The 18962-nt window shown below is 46.8% G+C and overlaps 2 protein-coding genes across 3 annotated transcripts in view; one reads left to right on the top strand and one right to left on the bottom strand.

Annotated features, from left to right (window-relative positions):
• The window catches only part of RPRD1B (regulation of nuclear pre-mRNA domain containing 1B), a 67478-nt gene extending 63145 nt beyond the window's left edge, over positions 1-4333 (bottom strand). For both annotated transcript variants that reach the window (XM_044296840.1, XM_044296841.1), the window contains exon 1: positions 4104-4333. In XM_044296840.1, the coding sequence (XP_044152775.1) occupies positions 4104-4254 (151 nt within the window). In that variant the 5' untranslated portion in view covers positions 4255-4333. The remainder of the gene's footprint in view (positions 1-4103) is intronic.
• A 53-nt stretch (positions 4334-4386) lies between these two features.
• On the top strand, positions 4387-17710 carry TTI1 (TELO2 interacting protein 1). Its single transcript, XM_044299240.1, is given in 9 exon segments — positions 4387-4450; positions 6983-8724; positions 8726-9215; positions 9996-10163; positions 10645-10778; positions 11889-12029; positions 12162-12366; positions 15074-15161; positions 17286-17710. Coding segments are annotated over 8 exon segments (3093 nt in total). The 5' UTR covers positions 4387-4450; positions 6983-7035; the 3' UTR covers positions 17464-17710.
• The last annotated feature ends 1252 nt before the right edge of the window (positions 17711-18962 follow it).

Raw genomic sequence — 18962 nt, 5'->3', positions numbered from 1 at the left:
GTGGTGCCGCCATCTTGGATGGTAAAAGAGGAGCCTAAGAACTGATAGATCTCCAGCCGAAAAGGAGGACACCATTTAAGTGTTCCGTTCACAACCAGGGTAATGTTTTTTTTTTTTTTACTTGAACCAGCAGATCACTTTTAAAGGCCCATTTACACCCAAAAGTCAGACAGATTATCAGGAACAAGCGTGGAAAGGTCATGCAGATCACCCGATGAGCAAGCGAAACGCCCGTTCATCTGGTAAAATGATCTCTGATGTGGGCACCTAAGGGCTCATGCACATGAATGTATTTTTTTCTGTGTCCGTTCCATTTTTTGGGGAGCCCATATGCGGACGGATATGACTCTGTGTGCGTTTCTGCATGTCCATTCCACAAAAAAATAGAATGTGTCACATCATTGACCGCAGTACGGACAAGGGTAGGACTGTTCTATCAGGGGCCGGCTGTTCCCTTGCGCAAAATACGGAATGCACACGGCTGGTATCCATGTTTTGCGGATCTGCATTTACGGACTGCAAAACATCCAACGGTCGTGTGCATGAGCCCTCAATCATCATTTCTGGGCAGCAGATCGTGCTGTGCGATTAGTGATCTGCTGCCCCGTAACAATGGATCTGTATAAGGAACACCGATGGATCGTCCTCACATAGTCGAGATGATTGCTGCAAATAAATGCAGCTCTCACTTCCACTGACGAGCAGGCAATTATCGGGAAGGAACAGTGCGGCTGTTTGCTACTTGGCACGGTGTAAATGCGCCTTTAGCGTTATCGTGCCTACTCCTTACTGCAGCTCTTCACTGGACGCTTCCTGCTGCATATAAACAATGGACAGCGGGGGTCTCCGTGTACAATGGGGGTGGTCTGGTGATCCCTTCCCCAGCTTTCCCATGATGCACCTCCTTCTGTTCAGCGCAGGTTCAGATGGGGATACAGCCAGGGAAAGCGGTCACATGGGTAATATTACCAGCAGAGAGCTGCGCCCGGCCCATGTGCAGGAGCAGCACCATGTTCTGGAGTCCTCTCGGAGGAACGCCTCCAGCCTGGTAATATCTAACCGCTGGTTGAGCAGAAAGATAGCCGTCAGACTGAAGACACTTTGCTGTATACTGAGCACACTTCTGTACAGCTGACTAAACCCCTCGCCGACTGTATACACGACAAAAATTAGGCTCTCAACATTGAAACCCGAGACACGCACCCGACTGCTCCCTTCATCTCAGATACTGATGGCGTATAGCTAGGACTGTTAGATGCTGCAGGCTCCAGAACGCGGCCCTCAAACTGAAGGAGAGGACACCTCACAAGTGTGGCCACCCTCCACTTCACTTCTATGGGAGTTCCGAAAAAGGCTGAGCACTGGCTCGGCTACTTCCAGCAGTTCCATAGCAGTGGCTGCGCCTGTGCAGTGCGCTCTCCTTCACTTCGGGGCCCGGTTCAGACATCAAGGCTGTGGACCAGCCAGCAGATCCGCACTTCCTCATCCGTGCTTCCGTTTCCACCAAAAAATAGAACATGTCCTATTCTTGTCCGCAATTGCGGACGAGATTAGGCATTTTCTATTATAGTGTCGGCGATGTGCGGTCCGCAAATTGCGGAATGCACATTGCCAGTGTCCGTGTTTTGCGGATCCGAAAAAAAACTTACGGACGTGTGAATGGACCCTAAGACTCTGTTCACACTAGCATCAAGGTATCCAGCTCTAAAACAGCCCATACTTGGCTCCACAAGTCAAATTGTCGCTTGTACTCCACCGCTTCCTCTGCATCGTCCCAGAAGACGGACGCACTCCAGGTCAGGGATCTAGATTATCCGAGGAGCCACCCAACAAAACGTTAGGGCTCATGCACATATATGATTAGACAGCACGATCTGCCGCTGGGAAACTAAGATTTTTAAGGGTACTTTCACACTAGCGTTTTTCTTTTCCGGCATAGAGTTCCGTCCTAGGGGCTAATGCATTCTGAATGGAGAGTAATCCGTTCAGGATGTATCAGTTCAGTCCCTCTTACGTTTTTGGGCCGGAGAAAATACTGCAGCATGCTGTAGTTTTATCTCCGGCCAAAAATACTGAACACTTGCCGGATCCGGCATTAATTTACATTGAAGTGTATTACTAAGTATTCCGGCAAAATGGATTCGGCTTTTCGGAGACCTTTAAAAATGCAAAAAAAAAAAAAAGAAATTTATGCTGGATCCGTTTTTCCCGGATGACACCGGAGAGACGGATCCAGTATTTCAATGCATTTGTCAGATGGATCCACCTGACAAATGCCATCAGTTTGCGTATGGATTGCCGGATCCGGAACTGCCTGCCGGAATCCTCTGCTGCAAGTGTGAAAGTACCCTAAGCGAGTTTAAAAATCGCAATTGCCCGATGAACGAGCTCGTTAATCAGGTAATTGGCGGCAGTAACACGGCCAGATCATGGCTAACGAGCGTTCGTAGGATGATCTGGCCGAATATTGGCCAGTGTAAAATAAGCCTTACCCAGGGCTTCACCCTGGCCGGGTCCATACTCATTCAATAGGGTGTAGAAGGCTAAGGCTGGACGTTATCTGTGTAGTGATGTTTGTGCGAAAAACGGAAGGCATCCAGATACAAAGCATTTCTCACTGATGGTGGCTCGATGTAGATAGGCGTTATTCACACATCAGATCCTGCTTCGTACAGCATTAGGCCTCTTGCACACGACCGTATGCCCTCCGAGATATACGGTCCGTGAGCAGGCCATATGTCCTGGAGCGGCATTGATCGCGCGCACGGGAGTGCACAGCATCATAGGTTACAATGATGCTGCGGATGTCGGACCGCCCGCGAGGCTATTGTCCCGCACTCATAAGATCATACCAGTGCAGGACAGTAGCCTCGTGGGCGGCCTGACGTCCACAGCATCATTGTAATCTATGATGCTGTGCGCTTCCGTGCGCACGATCAATGCCGCTCCGAGACATATGACACGCTCACCGTATATCTCGGAGGGCATACGGTCGTGTGCAAGAGGCCTTACAGTTTATTAGCTCCGATGAGCCCAAGTTATTACTTCGCGAAGTCGCGTTAACTTTGGGAACTACAGTAAAAAATCCTTGGTACCGACCTTGGGTTCAGTTCAGAGTAGTACTTTGGAAGCAAACCCAAGTTCGGTACTAAGGTTTATCACTGTAATTCCTGAAGTTATTACATGAAGTCTAACGCGACTTTGCGAAGTAATAACTTCGGCTCATCTGAGCCAATACATCCTAATACTGTACGGAGCGGGATCTCAGTACCGTGTTAGGAAGAGGTTTTAGCGAATCGACTTTGGACGTAGCATCCGAAGTCGATTCGCCCATCTCTAATTTTAATGTGTGTATTTACACATCCGTGCTCTATTTTGTCCGCGATTATAGTCTGTGGCTCCAGCGAAAATTCATTTTCAGCAGTGCAGCGTCATTGAAACACAGAGGACACACAGACCAAACACGGATTCTTCACCGATGAATCACTGACCACCTCGTCAAGGATTTCTCCGCGGACGTGTGAAAAAGGACTCGTTCTTCAGGTTTTTCTTCAAAAGCTGATTGCATCTACGTGGAAAAAAACTGAACACAATCGCAGACAAAACTGATTCAACTTGCGCGCAAAACCTTCCGTTTTACCCTGAACAGATCTGACACAATCTGTATGGCATGTGTGAAAGACGCCTCATACAAATCAGCCCCCTATCAGGAGCTTCTATCACCTACAGCGATTTCCACGGGCGCCATACACAATGGCGAACAACTAGCGACCATCACTTACCTGCATCCAGACCTACCATGGTGGAATAGGTTCTCCCGCCCTTCCCATCGAGATGAGGAGCCATTCGTGGCTATGGATCCCAGCTAAGATCACCCTCTGCACCAGGCCTTCCACTAATCTCCCCCCACCTTGGGATTACTTCTCAATGACCACAGAGTGTAACATGTGGCTGAAACGTGCCAGCCTTGATCTGCAACCTCTGGCGGGACCACAAGTACCAGCAGGCCCTGCGAGTGGCAGTGAGCGCCCACGGGTATGGCTGCCCCCCTACCCCTCCTATGCCAGCACTAATGCCCACCGGACCCGGACAGAAAAAGGTACCTTTCTTGAGCTCCCGCTGCCACACACCGACTATGGAGGCGGCGTGCTTCCGATGATGGATCAGCCACAAAGACAAGGTCTGCACGCTCTGCTGCGAGTTGCTCAGCTCAGAAAGTTTCTTCTCCAGAGCCGGCTCGGTAAATGACGCCATGACGACCCAACGGGGGCCCCCCGTGGCCCAACTCAAGATGGCCGCCTGACCTCTCACCTCCGCAGCGAGTCACGTGTCTCAAAACGATAGGACGCGTTTCCTTGACTACTGTGATTTCGGCCGGGAGCGCGGCGCAGGACTTATGACGTCACTTCCGACACATGAAACCGCCCTATCTACTGCACCATGGGTTAAGGTGAGCGTTTGGCACGTTGTAGGGTTGTAAACATGGATTTCTGGATAAGGTTTGTCCCGGCAGCAGGACAGCAGAGAGATGAGTCGTCTGAATTCATCTAAAGCTGGGCTTTGGCAGTGCTAGGCTTAACATATTAAGGATAATCCCCATGCAACCAATGACAGCGCAGCTTTCATTTTTTAAGAGTGTCATGAAAAATTAAAGCTGTCTCGTGATTGGTTGTTGTGGGTAACAGCGACAGGTGTTTTTTTTTAGACCTGTTTCATACACTTCCCCCCCAAAATGTGCGTGTCCCCTGTGTAAAGTAAAACTGGCCTTAATGCCGGTAGCAACCAATCAGATTCCACCTTTCATTTTTAAGAGCTCCTTTGGAAAGTGAAAGGTGGAATCTGATTGGTTGCTATGGGCAACAAGGCCAGTTTTACTTTACACCAGTTTTATTGACTATTGACTCCAATTGTATCTCATTGGGAGTCATTCATTTACCTTTTACATGGTCCCAATGTTTGATAATCACCGGTTTAATAGGTTTGGATTGTTGCGTAGCAACACGAGACGCATCAAGTCGGTGACACTTCCTGATCGCCATGGTCTTGCGGAGATCTGAATGTGTTACCCACCAGAAAGGTTGCTGTTTTCTGGTATTAGGCCAGTGTTAGTAAGGGGGCCTTCTAATATTTTACTGGAGTGTTCTAGAACAAAATCATTCCAAAAATAGTGAGGCAGATCCCAGAAAGGGAAAAATAATGCAATTTTCGGGAGTTAAATACTGATGGGCTATTCTCAGGATTGTGGGGGTCTTACTCCCGTCACCCCCGCTGATCAGCTATTTGAAGAGCTTTGGTGAGTGCTGCGGCCTCTCCCTAGGCCAGTGACATTGCGTTTATTCGTCACGTGGCCTAGGTGCAGCTCACTCCCATTCAAGTGACTAGGCCTGCGCTGCAATACCAGGTACCACCACTATACAATGTGCGGCGCTATGCATGTTATGCTGTGAGGAGGCCTTACCGGAGCGCCGCGGCCTCTTCAAACAGCTGATTGGGGGACCAGCAGGCAGACCCCCCTCCCCCCATCTATCAGATATCAATGATCTATCCTGAGCATAGGCAATCAATTTTAGACTCCCAGAAAACCCCTTTAAAGTTATTTATTTATAGTCTTAGGGCCAGTTCACACAGAGTTTTTGGCACTCATTTTGGAGCGTTTCTGCCTCAATTAGTTTCAGGGGGAAGTAACACTGTCGTCTTTTTTTTTTTTCCGCATGGAAGCTGCTGAATCTCCCATTTAAATTAATGAGAGGCTTAAAAAACGCCTCCATGTAAGGTTAATCCATGCGTTTTTTGGTACATTTTCCACACGTATTTTGGCACAGATCCACGCCAAAAACCTCAAGCTGAAAATGAAGCTTTTTGTTGAAGTGAACACACTGAAATGCACAAAAAAAAACTTGTGGATTCTGCTCTGATTTTTTTCCGCACATTTTCACGATCCGTCAGGTGAACAACCCTTTACTCACATCCAGACTGTGTCCTGACCGAATACTTCTCACAGCTGCACAGCCTGGACGTGCACGGGTGACAAACCCTCAGGACAGGACAGAGATGATCGCCGCTGCTGAGGGGTGTATATCCCAGAGGACTGCCCAAATTGGACATAATTGTAGCAGAATCTCAGCTGTGAGAAGTATTCAGTGTGGATAAGTTTTCAGATTCTGGATGTCATTAATAGTGTTTCCATTCACTGACAGCAAAATAATGTAACAGAAAGTTGTAGAACTTTTTATTATACCATAATTAAAGGGGTTGTCCGCCCTAGGAGCCAACAACGCCAGTGGTCCTAACCTGTGCCCTATTAAAAAACACACACAGTCATCTGTCTATTGTCCCACCTTGCCCGCACTGTTGCCTCTTTCCCAGCTGCTTCCAGTCCCAGTTGGACTAGGAAGTGGCATGGTCCTGTGACCGCTGCGGCCAGTCACTGACCTCAGTGGACAGATCTGCTTGAATGGCACGTCACGCTGTAGCTGTAGCAGTCACAAGTCCAATCCACTTCCTGGTCCTGCAGGGACCAGAATCGACTGGAAACGGGGCCAGAGGTTAGGACCATTGGGGTTGCTGACTTCTAGGCTGGACCATCCCTTTAATGGAATTTTCCAGTGGGAAAAATATAAGGGGCAGAATGGGTTAAAGAAAACTAAGCATTACTCACCTCACCGATATACCTGCCGCTGGTCTCTGCTTCCCGGTCCTGGAGAGATACACTGGCTGAGCGGGACTCTCCTGCCATCCTATCACAGGCCACAGTCATGGTCCATCTCAGCCAAGCCTTTCTGCATATCCAGTGAGATGACCGGTATGCATAGTGGCGGGTGATCGGTATGGTGAGTAATTTTTGCTATGGTGAGTAGCATTTTTTTTTTATAACCTATTTTGCCCCCCTTTAACGTATCAGACATCCCTTTAAGGTGAACATATCCGTATGATAATTTGGTTTTTGATTGCTTTGACATAACTATATGCTCAACCCCTCTAGGCATTTCCATAGTTGCTTGAGATCATCCGAATGCACAAGACAGAAAGGAAGCCATGGCCTCCAAGACTTACCCACTCAGTGCTTTTGAAGGCCTGCGTCCATTTTGCATTCAGCTGACAGTGGAGCAGACTGTGCAGAACGTAAAAAACTTGCGAACACAGATTTCTTCTACAGATGTCTCCGCTCTACAAGATCTTCTAGACTATGTTCTTTTCCCTCTACGTTTCACCCTTAAGACCTCCGGCCCAAAAAAGCCTGGACTGGTGCAGGCTGTTCTAGACTGTATTTCCCACATTCTCTCCCTCACTCATTTAAGAAGCCCCGTCTCCTTACAGGAGATGTTTAGTGAGTTGTGTAGCTGTCTCCCTCCAGACCCACTTCAGCCGGTGCCCGAGGAGCTGAAATTAGCGGTTGTGTTAGCAGTACAGTCTCTTCTCAGATCTTCTGGCGCGGATGTCCTCTGTGTGCTGTACAAACCACCCATGCTTCCTGAGATGGGATTCATCATTACCCTGCTGCTAAGACTTGCCGAATCGGAGAAGTCACGTGAGATCCGACTGGAAGCCTTGAACTGTTTGGAGAGATTGCTAAGTCCTGACCTCAAGCAGGACACCAGCCTGGGCGATCTGTTTGCTTCGTTCCTTCCCGGAGTGTGTACAGTATTAACAAGGATTATCTGTGGGGACCCCAAGCAAGGATACAGGATAACAACCGGTGCAGTCAAGCTGTGGGCTGGGGCAGTCAGTACAGTAATGTCTGATGAAAGTCTTGCACAAGTGCCGGAAAAGAAGCTCATATACCCTGGATTGTCTGGACGTGTGGCAGAACTTATGGTGCATAGAGACAGGGCTTGGGTAAAACACTCTGCTTGCCGTTTAGTAATACATCTAGATAAAATCACAAAGCGTTGCATGGCTGACCCTCACTGGAAGGTGCGACTGGCACTTGTGGACTTGGCCCATCTTTTGCACACCCAATGCTGGAATTCATTAGCTGAGGCAGCAGGGAACCTTCTACGAATACTAGTGGGTCATATGAGTGATAATAGACCTGAGGTCAAGGCTAGGGCTCGTGAGGTTCTGCTGGAGGTTTCCAAAGATGGGCCAGCTTCTAGAACTCTGGGAGAGGTGCTGTCAGAAAGCCTCCATTCACTAGCTGTAACTCTTCCAAGACTGCTGAGTTCTCAGGATGACCAAGGCAAGCTACACACATTAGCACTTCTTCTAGGATATCTGCAGCTTCTTGGTCCCAGACTTTACTTCACCCTGCATTCTCCAGCTCACCTCCAACGCCTTTCATCTGCTCTCCTGCAGACGCTACAGTTAGACTTAGGCTCAGTTAAGGTTATGGAAGAAAGGCTTTCCTCCATGGTTGGAACTCTCAACCAGCAAGACCTAGCCCATACTGGAGTCCAGCAGAAGACCTTCAGTTTTTTTAGGGACCCACAAATTCTTTCCTATGTTCAGAGTGTCTGTAGGCTTTTGGGTTATTATGGCGATTTCTATTTATTAACAGACCACTTCTTGACTCTGTATCGAGCGCAGAAGTTGCCTGCGGTGATTGTCCTGAATCAGTTAGTACTAGGGGCAGCGGGGATTGATATTGAAGCACTCAATGGAGGTAGCCAAGCAATGGAATGCAGTGAACTCTTGGATGCCATACGCCCACTTTTGGAAGAGTACACAGACCCTGCCAACTGGCATCTTCTTACTTGTCGGGACAGTGATGAAGTAGTAGATCGGATTGGCATTGCTTCGTGTTGGCGGACCATCCAATCCAGCGATTACTGACATGACTGCTAATGCTTGGAAGCTTTGTTTGCAACTGGAAGGCATATCTTGCTTTGCCCAGGCCCTGGGCTCTAACTTCCGCCCACTTCTTATATCTACTCTATATCCAGTGCTTGAGAAAGCTGGAGATCCTTCCTTGATGGTCAGTGAGGCAGCTATGGTGGCCTTGAACAATGTCAGCCGAGCATGTGGATACAAAGATGTCAATCAGTTGATCGAACTCAATGCAGATTATTTAGCAAGTGAAGTCTCTGTTGGTCTTCGACGCCTTCGCCATGGGGGTGCTGCGCGTGTATTACACGCTATGTTGGATAATTGTGGGCCTAGCCTCCTGCCATTGTTGTATGAACTGGTCCAGGATCTACTTCCAGTATTGGACCAGTCACAGAATGACAGAGCCAAGATCCTCTTTCCTGTGCTAAATTCTCTCGTCACAAGATTGGGTAATTACGATTTCGTTTTTTTTCCCAGTCAAGGTCTCTTAGAGTGGTTTCACAAGTAGCATTTTTGGTTGTTTTGTGACATTTTCTGTTAGTATTTTTTATAAAAAATATAAGAAGGAAGCCTTAAAGGGGCTGTACAGCCTTTTGGCCCTTTTTAACTATCCCGCAGGAGCGTGTTGTACTTAGTGAAATCGCCATACTCATCTTCTCCATCCCAGGGCTTGGCTCAGTGCTGTGAACCTCTGGGTGGGGTCACCTGTGCTTCTGCCACCAGTGACTGTCTTAGCAGTGACATCCCCAAGTAGTACCACACTGCTGGGTCACATGTCGCTTGGGGACATGTCACGGCCGAGGCAGTCATTGGTTGCAGCAGTGCATGTGACTCTGTCCATCTGGAAGTTTGGAGCTGGGGATCAGAAGACTAATGAAAGGAGCCAAAATGGAGCAGCGGGGAGCAGGTGAGTATAGTTTTTTCCACAGGTACAGCACACTGCCGGCACTAGTTCAAAAAGACCTCAAGGTTGAATAACCCCTATGATGTTCACAAGGCAAATAATATATATATATATATATATCAGTTTGGAGCAATGTTTGCCAACCCGTTGCTCTCCATCTACCATCTACCACAGGCTCTCAGGGCATGATAAGAGTTGTAGTTTTTTCAGGAGCTGGTGAGCCACGGGTTTGAGATCATTTGTGATACTCTACATCAGTGAAGGCAGTCACCGTAGACATACGTAGAATTGCCTGTAGTCGTCTTACTTGTCATCTTCCTTACAGGTAAATGGTTTCCTTTAGCGAGCATTACTGCCCAGCCAGCACCTGGTGCATCCATTCCACACCAGATGCATGATGGGAGCATGGCACAGGAGATTGCACAGTTCCTCCAGGACCATATAGAACAATATCGTGTAGCACAGGGAGACGTGGAAGAAGAAGAGGCTGCAGGTGACTACAAATGACATGAATGATGCATAACATAGGCGCAGTGATGGCTAACCTCCGGCACTCCAGTTGTGGTGAGACTACAACTCCCAGCATGCTCTATTCATTTTTTATGGAGCTTCTGAGAACAGCCAAGCAAGTGTGCATCTTAGGAGTTGTAGTTTTACCACAGCCAGAGGTTAGCCATCACAGACGTAGAGGGTTCATACCGCGGTCCTTAAATGTTAATGGCCTTTATGGAATGAATAAGTCACATTCTGCGTTGGCCCAAAAAATAATATAGAAAACAAATTACACAGTTTACTTGTGTTGTCTTTTGTCAGTTATTTAGTTTATTAGGCACTGGGTAATACTTATTTGTATTATGTGCATTTGTTGCAAAAAAAAAACACAGCACAGGTAACCAACGTGAATGTGTCCCTGTGTCACCCAGCGGCTGTATGTTGTTTTTTCTGTCGATTAATTTTTACTTTTACTGGTTTAGATGTGTTGCCCCCTTCAGATGTCATTAATGATGACCAGAAGCCACCATTGTCCACCCTTGTCCAGATCACCAAAGAGGTGGCAGAAAAATGTACGCACTTCCTGTCACACAGTGACACACAGCTTCGTCTTCAGGTACATTGGCATCCATTAGGACACTGAGACTGATGCAGGACTATCGGTAAGATGCGGAGAAACCATATTGCTGAAAGGGAGTCTGTCAGCAGTTTTGACCATGCAAAACTGCGGCTAGAACTAGGTAGGGGCTGGGGAGAGCAGTACAAATGTACCTTTTGTGGAGCTTTCGTTATCAGGAGTAGTGTGATTATGGAGTTTTGTTCTGCCAGTTTCTGCTCCTGCAAGTGCCTAGGGGGTGGCGCTTTACTGTGAAGTACTCTCTGAATGGAGATGCTTTACAGTCCTCTGAGTGATAGCTGTGGTCTCCTGGTTGGATACTACCACCACAGCTCCTTTCCTCAGCCTTTGGGAGGGTCAGCTTGTTTAACAGCTTGTTTCTAACCCTGTACAAGTTGTAACGGGTATAGAATATAGGATCCCATGATGCTCTGATAGGAGGTTTGAGAAGGAAGACGATGTATTCTCTGTCTACTAGGTGAACACATCACTGCCTTGGGGTACCAGGATGTAGTACCTGCAGGTCCTTACCTGGAATATGCCAGTGTATCCAAGAAGAAGTATGTCTGTATACTCTTGTAGACCAGGATGTAGTACCTGCAGGTCCTTACCTGAAATATGCCAGTGTATCCAAGAAGAAGTATATCTATATACTCTTGTAGACCAAGATGTAGTACCTGCAGGTCCTTACCTGGAATATGCCAGTGTATCCAAGAAGAAGTATATCTATATACTCTTGTAGACCAAGATGTAGTACCTGCAGGTCCTTACCTGGAATATGCCAGTGTATCCAAGAAGAAGTATGTCTATATACTCTTGTAGACCAGGATGTAGTACCTGCAGGTCCTTACCTGGAATATGCCAGTGTATCCAAGAAGAAGTATGTCTCTATACTCTTGTAGACCAGGATGTAGTACCTGCAGGTCCTTACCTGGAATATGCCAGTGTATCCAAGAAGAAGTATGTCTATATACTCTTGTAGACCAGGATGTAGTACCTGCAGGTCCTTACCTGGAATATGCCAGTGTATCCAAGAAGAAGTATGTCTATATACTCTTGTAGACCATTGCCTCCAAACTACTATTAGATGATATCTGCCTTTTTCTGCAGGCATTGGACACTTTGCATCTGTCTTTAATACCACTCCATTCTCAAGAAGATGTTCTCTTGCCACTTGCTCATAAAATCTGGCCATGTCTAGTGAAAAGACTGTTACAGGATGAGCCTCTGGTTCTACTGCGAGCCTTTCAGGTATGTCTACCACAGGTCTCTTACTGCCCACCTATGTCCTAGGTAGCTCCATCCATCTCTGGTCACAACCTTGTCACCAGGAATTGTCATCCCACTTTCTTACATGCTTTAGAAACGGTCTCCATTTTTCAGATGCTGGTGTCCCTTGCGGCATCGTGCAGAGATTTCATCCGGCCGCGTGTGTGTAAAGACGCCCTCCCAGCCTTCCTGATGTCTCTCCGCTCTCAGGCTCTTGTTAGCTGCCATGCTGGGCATGTCTACAGCCACACTCTCGGCTTCAAGTTGCAGAAAGCTTTATTGGAGGGTTTGGGGACGCTCTGTGTAGATTTGGCTTTGGGTGAGTTCCTGAGGACAAACCTCAAAGGGTTTGGCCACCTTTGAACAATAGGTCCAGTTTATGTACAGACACATGACCTGCATAAAAAGTTGACTTTGTAAAGACACTGCGTTAGGTATCTTGTACCGATCCTGAATTACATGCTGTATTATAGTCCAGAGCTGTATTCATAATTCTGTTAGTTTCTATTAGAAATGGCCAACCATTTTGTCATCAGACACACCCAAAACTTGTGGCTAGTTCATAGAAAAAAGCTCGTCATATACAGGAAATTAATGTCGGCCAAACCTGCTGACCATGGGGGTGTCCCAACATTCCCTTTACAGTAGATGTTAGTTGAATAAAGGATCGGGAGGTTGAATTTCAACAAGCCTGATCCTTTTGTTCTCCGGGGAAATAAGCTGCCTCTAGAGATGTCTGGTAGCTGCTTTCTGCCGTCTTCCCATTCAGAACACGTGCATGTGTATGGGGGAAATCGGGAGGAATAGCTGTCAGCTGACATCCAGTTTGTATGGGGAACTTAAAGGGGTGAGACACACTTCAGTAAGTGGCATTTATCATGTGGAGAAAGTTAATTCAAGGCACTTACTAATGTATTGTTATTATCCATATTTCTTCCTTTGCTGGCTGGATTCATTTTTCTATAACATTATACACTGCTCGTTTTCATAGGTACAGACCATCCTGCAATCCATCAGTGGTGGTCGTGCTTGCACAATATAGGAAAAGCATTTGTATCTTGTTAGCGATCATCTGGCAGTGTAATACTGCCACCGATTACCCGATAAACGAGCAAATGCTGGTTCATCGTGCCGGCGGCAGATCATGCCATGTAATAGGCGCTCTGCTGCCGGCAAACAGTGAGACAGTATAGGGATGAGTGATGCATTAGCGATCGCTCGTCCCTATGCTGAGGAGGAGATCGCTTCATTTAATCACAGCGGTCTCCTCCTCTAGCGAGCAGGCTATTGACGGGAGGAAATGCATCCCACCCGACAATCATCTGCTCTATCTGCCTGTGTAAGAGGGCCTTTAGGGTTTGTCTCGTTGACAGTTTCCCGGTTAAAGGGGTTATCCGGGTAAAGTTAATGATGGGCATCATTATCACATCGGAGGGGGTGCCAGGTTTCAGAAGGCCGCTCTGCGCTGTACTTTGTATAGTGTTTTTCTTGTTATCGCAGCTTAGCCCCATTGACTTGAATAGGGCTGAGCTGCAACTAGGCCTAGATCGAGGCTGCGACGCGCGTAGAGCACTGGCCTCTTCTAACAGCTGATCGGCAGGGGTCCCAGGTGTTGGGCCCCCGCCAATCTGATATTGATGACCTATCCTGCTTATGGGTCATTAGTATAACTTCCTGGATAATCCCTTTGAGGCCCCCTGCACACAAACGTGTGCTTCCCATTGCCGTATTGCGGACCGCATTTGTGAATCCGCAATACACGGGTGCCGTTCGTGGGCATTCCGCATCACTTGAATGGGTCCGCAAATCCGGAGATGCAGGGCGGAAGCACAGAACGGAACCCTATGGAAGCACTACCAACTGCTTCCGTGGGGTTTTGTCCTCTACTTCCGTTCCGCAGAAAGATAGGACGTGTTCTATCTTTTTGCGGAGCGGCCGGATCGCGGACCCATTAAAGTGAAAGGGTCTGCGATCTGCTGCGGCTGCCCCACTGACTGCGTTCGTGCATTGCGGCCCACATTTTGCTGCAGCCGGACCACGGGGTGCACACGTTCGTGTGCAGGGGGCCTAAGGGTGCATTCACACGTCCGTAGTGCATTGCGGATCCGCAATACACTCGGCCGGCACCCCCATAGAAATGCTTATTCTTGTATGCAATTGCGGACAAGAATAGGACATGTTCTATTTTTTTTCTGGAGCCGCAGACCAGAAGATCGGCGGTGTGCTCCGGAAATGCGGAAGCCGACAGCGTCCACATAGAGAATAAATGGATCCGCACAATTGCGGAATGGACGCGGACCACAATTGCGGACGTGTGAATTGATGCAACCACCAGTCAGTTTCTGAACTAGTCTCATCCAACGCCCGTTCTTTCTGGTAAAGCTGGGTGACAACCAGTATGGCGTCTTTTATTGCTCCCACCAGGTATATTACCCATTTAACATGGCAAGTATCCAGTCACCTGGGAACGAGGGATGTATCATAACTGGACAGATTTCCTGCCCAAGAGCCTGGATGCCGACCTGTATTGGAGCTGTGATACCCGCCATTCTGTTTTCTACTCAGCTTTGCCACATAGGGTAAATGTAGGGTTAAATCTCAATGTGAACAGGGCCAAAACCTTGTTTTGCAGCCAGAGATTTGAGACTAGAATCCAGAAGCAATGTGCCTTTCTTGCCCAGCATATGCACTTGTGGTGCTGTATGTGACACTGGACGTGCGTGAGCGATATGAGGACGTGGCGTATACTGCCCGAGACCCTCCGATTATAGAAATGCTCTATCACCCTGAGCAGTCTGGAGATTATCCTGTCACACAGACTACGTGAGGTTCGGAGGTTTTGGTGGTGATTAGGTAAAGCTCAAGACGAGCAGGGCCTCCTTTATCAAACCTGTCTAATAGTTAGACTGTCTTTATTGCCCATAGCAACCAATCAGATCTCAGCTTTTATTTCTTCAACTGCACTGAAGAAGTGAAAGCTGGGCTGTGATTGGTTCCTGTGGACTTAAGTTGTATTTTTCTTCTAGGTGACAGTGATTTGTTGGAGGTGATTGATTCCTGTACGCTCTACCTTAGTGCAAGACAGCCCAAGCAGCTCCAGGAGGCTGCAAGCAGGTGAGAGACCAAAGCTGATGCATAATGGCCAACCACAGCACCCTCCTATAACGTAGTGCCCTCCGCGGTGCCCCCAGCCGTAGTCCTCCGAGCTCCTTTTCCTCTGAGGTTCTCTGTTGGTTACAGGTGGACAGCCAGTTGTTCATAAGTAGCTTCCTCTTACAAGAGGAGGTAATCTATAACGCGTCCTTTTTTCAGAGGGAAACCTACCTATGGCGCATTCTATAGAAATATACCATAAGAACTGCACACTGAATGTCAGGCCGGACATATCATCTGTATCGCTTAAAGGGGTTATCCTACAATTAATGTAAAAAATTTAAATCTGACATCATGTACAATCTCTTCCTAACAAAGCCAAAACCAGCCCTGTACCTCACATGGATCCAGAGATCTCCCCATTGATTGCTCTGCCAGATTTATTTCAAGCTGGTAGCTTAGGGGCGTGTCTTTTCCCAGAGGGTGTGTCCTGAGCATGTGCGTCCACCTCAGTGAGGTGGACAGACAACTTAGGAAAAGAACAAACAGGATGTGGTGCTATACAGATACAGTTTATTGAATAAGGCTACATTCACACGACCGTATGTGTTTTGCGTCTGCAAATTGCGGATCCGCAAAAAATAAAAAAAAAGGATGACGTCCGTATGGCATATATATATATTTTTTTTGAGGCTCCATTGTAACACTACCAATCCTTGTCTGCAAAAGAGATAAGAATTAGACAATAGGACGTGTTTGTTTTTTGTTTGTTTTTTGCGGGGTTACGGAATGGATATACGGATGCAGTCCGCATTTTTTGCAGACCCATTGAAATGAATGGGTCCTCATCCAATCTGCAAAAAAACGAAATGGGCACAGAAACAAAATACATTCCTGTGAATGTAGCCTAACTCACTGGCTATACAACATTTTTAATTACATGCAATTACAAAAGTATTCAGGTGCTGGTTTGAAAAATTTCGAATATTTTTTGTGGGGAAAACCCCTTTAAGGCCCCTTTACATAGGCCAATGAAGAGTTAATTATTGGGAATGAACAGATTATTGAAAGGGCGTGATGTCTGCATCCATGCAGCAAACATGTCCTCTGTTGGGGGTGAGCGATCACTATTACCATTGTTTATCCGTATACAGATTACCAGGTTCCCACCAACAGATCCCTTTTATGAATTACTGGGCGAAGTCTCGTGAGACTCATCGGAGCCAATACATTCTAATACTGTACGGAGCTCCCCCTCTTTACAGTATTAGAACAAAGTTTTATGCGAATCGACTTCGGATGTTTCAACGTCGTTTCGCTCATCCCTTAAGATACTTTCACACTGGCGTTCTGGCTTTCCGTTTCTGAGATCCGCTCAGGGACTCTCACAAGCGGTCCAAAACGGATCAGTTTTGCCATAATGCATTCTGAATGGAAAAGGATCCGCTCAGAATGCATCAGTTTGCCTCCAATCAGTCTCCATTCCGCTCTGGAGGCGGACACCAAAACGCTGCCTGTCCTCTTGACGAAAGTGATCCAAACGGATCCGTCCTGGCACACAATATAAGTCAATGGGGACGGATACGTTTTCTCAGACACAATAGAAAACTGATCCGTCTCCCCTTGACTTTCAATGGTGTTCAAGACTGATCCGTCTTGGCTATGTTACAGATAATACAAACAGATCTGTTCATTGACGGATGCATGCGGTTGTATTATTGTAACGGATCAGTTTTTGCAGATCCATGACGGATCCTCCCAAAACGCGAGTGTGAAAGTAGCCTTAGATAAGGTAATTTGCCCCTGAAGACGTGATATTGGATCATCTTCCTCGATTCATAAATGACCTTGTCTAGTTTCTTGGACTTGTTTGTATGATCGGGTCATGTATTACTTTTAGGACTTGTGTGAAGATGTGATGAAATTAGAAATGTAGACCCTTCTGAAGGGTTTCCAAACGTATATCATTATTTCTGCTTAAATATTGACTTGAGAGAGCCTTCCCAATCTAATTCTTCCATTGTGATGGTGCCTTCACACTCCAGAGATGGTATCTCGTACCTTGCCGCGGTGAGAGCGAATGCATCCTGACGCTGTTATTTCCGGCATACTGACTCGCTTCTGTCTTCTGGTCTTTCCGTGCAGAACGTTACTTAGTCTTTCCCAGCTGGATCCAGACATTGTTTGGTTGCATCTGTGTGAATGGCAAAGCCCACCGGAAGTCCCGCACCCTTCTGTTGTCCCACTTCCTTGGACCTCCAAACCTCATGATGAATATACACAGAACGTCTGCAAACTACTACAACAGCTGCATGGACTTTAGTCGGCGGCCGCAAAGATGGCGCTGTTGGTATTCGCATCCCCTCCATGTCCCAGTGGGCACTTACTTGAATGCATTTCACCAGCCACCTCTCTTTTCAACTGCAGGCCTGGATTCTTCAAGCTTTAACCCCTTCTGTGCCTAATTGTTAAGATGCATAAGTTTCTTCTAATGCATAAGTAGTCTTCTCCCCATGGGATAATTCTCTCCAATTGTGACTAGCTGCATTCAATAAATGAATTGTAATATATATGTGGTGTTGTGAGCTGGATAATCGAATTAAAAATGTCTCCGAATTGGGGCCTGCATGGAATGATAACGTCTAAACCAGGCGTGCTCAACCTGCAGCCCTCCAGCTGCTGCAAAACTACAACTCCTAGCATGCCCGAACAGCCTACAGCAGGGCATTGTGGGAGTTGTAGTTTTACAACAGCTGGAGGGCCGCAGGTTGAGCCCGCCTGGTCTAAACTAAAATGAGAGTTGTCCTCTTTAGCACCCAACTGGTATCTGATGGAACATGGACAGGTTGAACTGTTATAGCCTCAGTTAGCTGTTCTTGGGTATGTTGACCAGTGGAGAACTAAGGGCTCATGCACACGACTGTATGTATTTTGTGGTCCGCAAAAAATATGGATGACGTTGGTTGCATTCTGTTTTTTACAGCTGGGCCTTCATAGAACAGTCCTATCCTCGTCCATAATGCGGACAATAATAGGACATGTTCTATTATTTTGCAGAACGGACATACAGAAATGGAATGCACACAGAGTAACTTCCGTTTTTTTTTTTTTTTTTTTTTTGCGAACCCGTTGAAATGAATGGTTCCTGACGGACACGGAAATAAAATACGTTCGTGTGCATGAGCCCTAACAGTCATGAAAATGCCCTTTTTTTTTCCCCCCTCCTCTAGAGAAGTCTATAGGTAAAAGTCTGAATGAAAAAAAAACGCCACACCCAAAGTATGCTGCAACTTAAAAAAAAAAAAACTCAAAAGAGCAATGAAACTGTTCTAAAAGACAAAATTCTGTGTCTGCAGGACTTTTTGTAATGTGCTGTTGGCTAGCATTGCTCCAGTGTATTTTGCCCCCACCAAAAAAAAAAAAAAAACACGCTGTGGAACCATCCTAAGTGTAAGAGATCATCAAAGGCAGCCAATGATTTTTTATTTTTTTTAAGGCTTATTCACACATTCACAGTGAAAAACTGCCATTTTCAGAACCATTGAGGTCTTTTGGCCTATTTTTTAAAAAAAAATTTAAGGCCGTCTTTTAGAATGCCCCCGTCAAAAAAATAAATAAAATATGGGGCCTTTAACGGTCGTGTGGATGTAGACAAAAGCATTTGTAGATATTAAGGAGAAACAAGAATTTAGCAAAGGAAAGTCTGGCTTGTTGTCGGGTTCTCTTCTCTGTCGTTTGTGAGGCTGGTGCCAACACTGCTTCACCAGTCACTTACAGTTTACGGCCGTAGAGCTCATGCACACGACCGTCATTTTAGTCCAC

The sequence above is a fragment of the Bufo gargarizans genome, chromosome 6, assembly GCF_014858855.1.
Source record: "Bufo gargarizans isolate SCDJY-AF-19 chromosome 6, ASM1485885v1, whole genome shotgun sequence".
NCBI lineage: Eukaryota > Metazoa > Chordata > Amphibia > Anura > Bufonidae > Bufo > Bufo gargarizans.
This window is presented reverse-complemented; position numbering and strand designations above follow the sequence as displayed.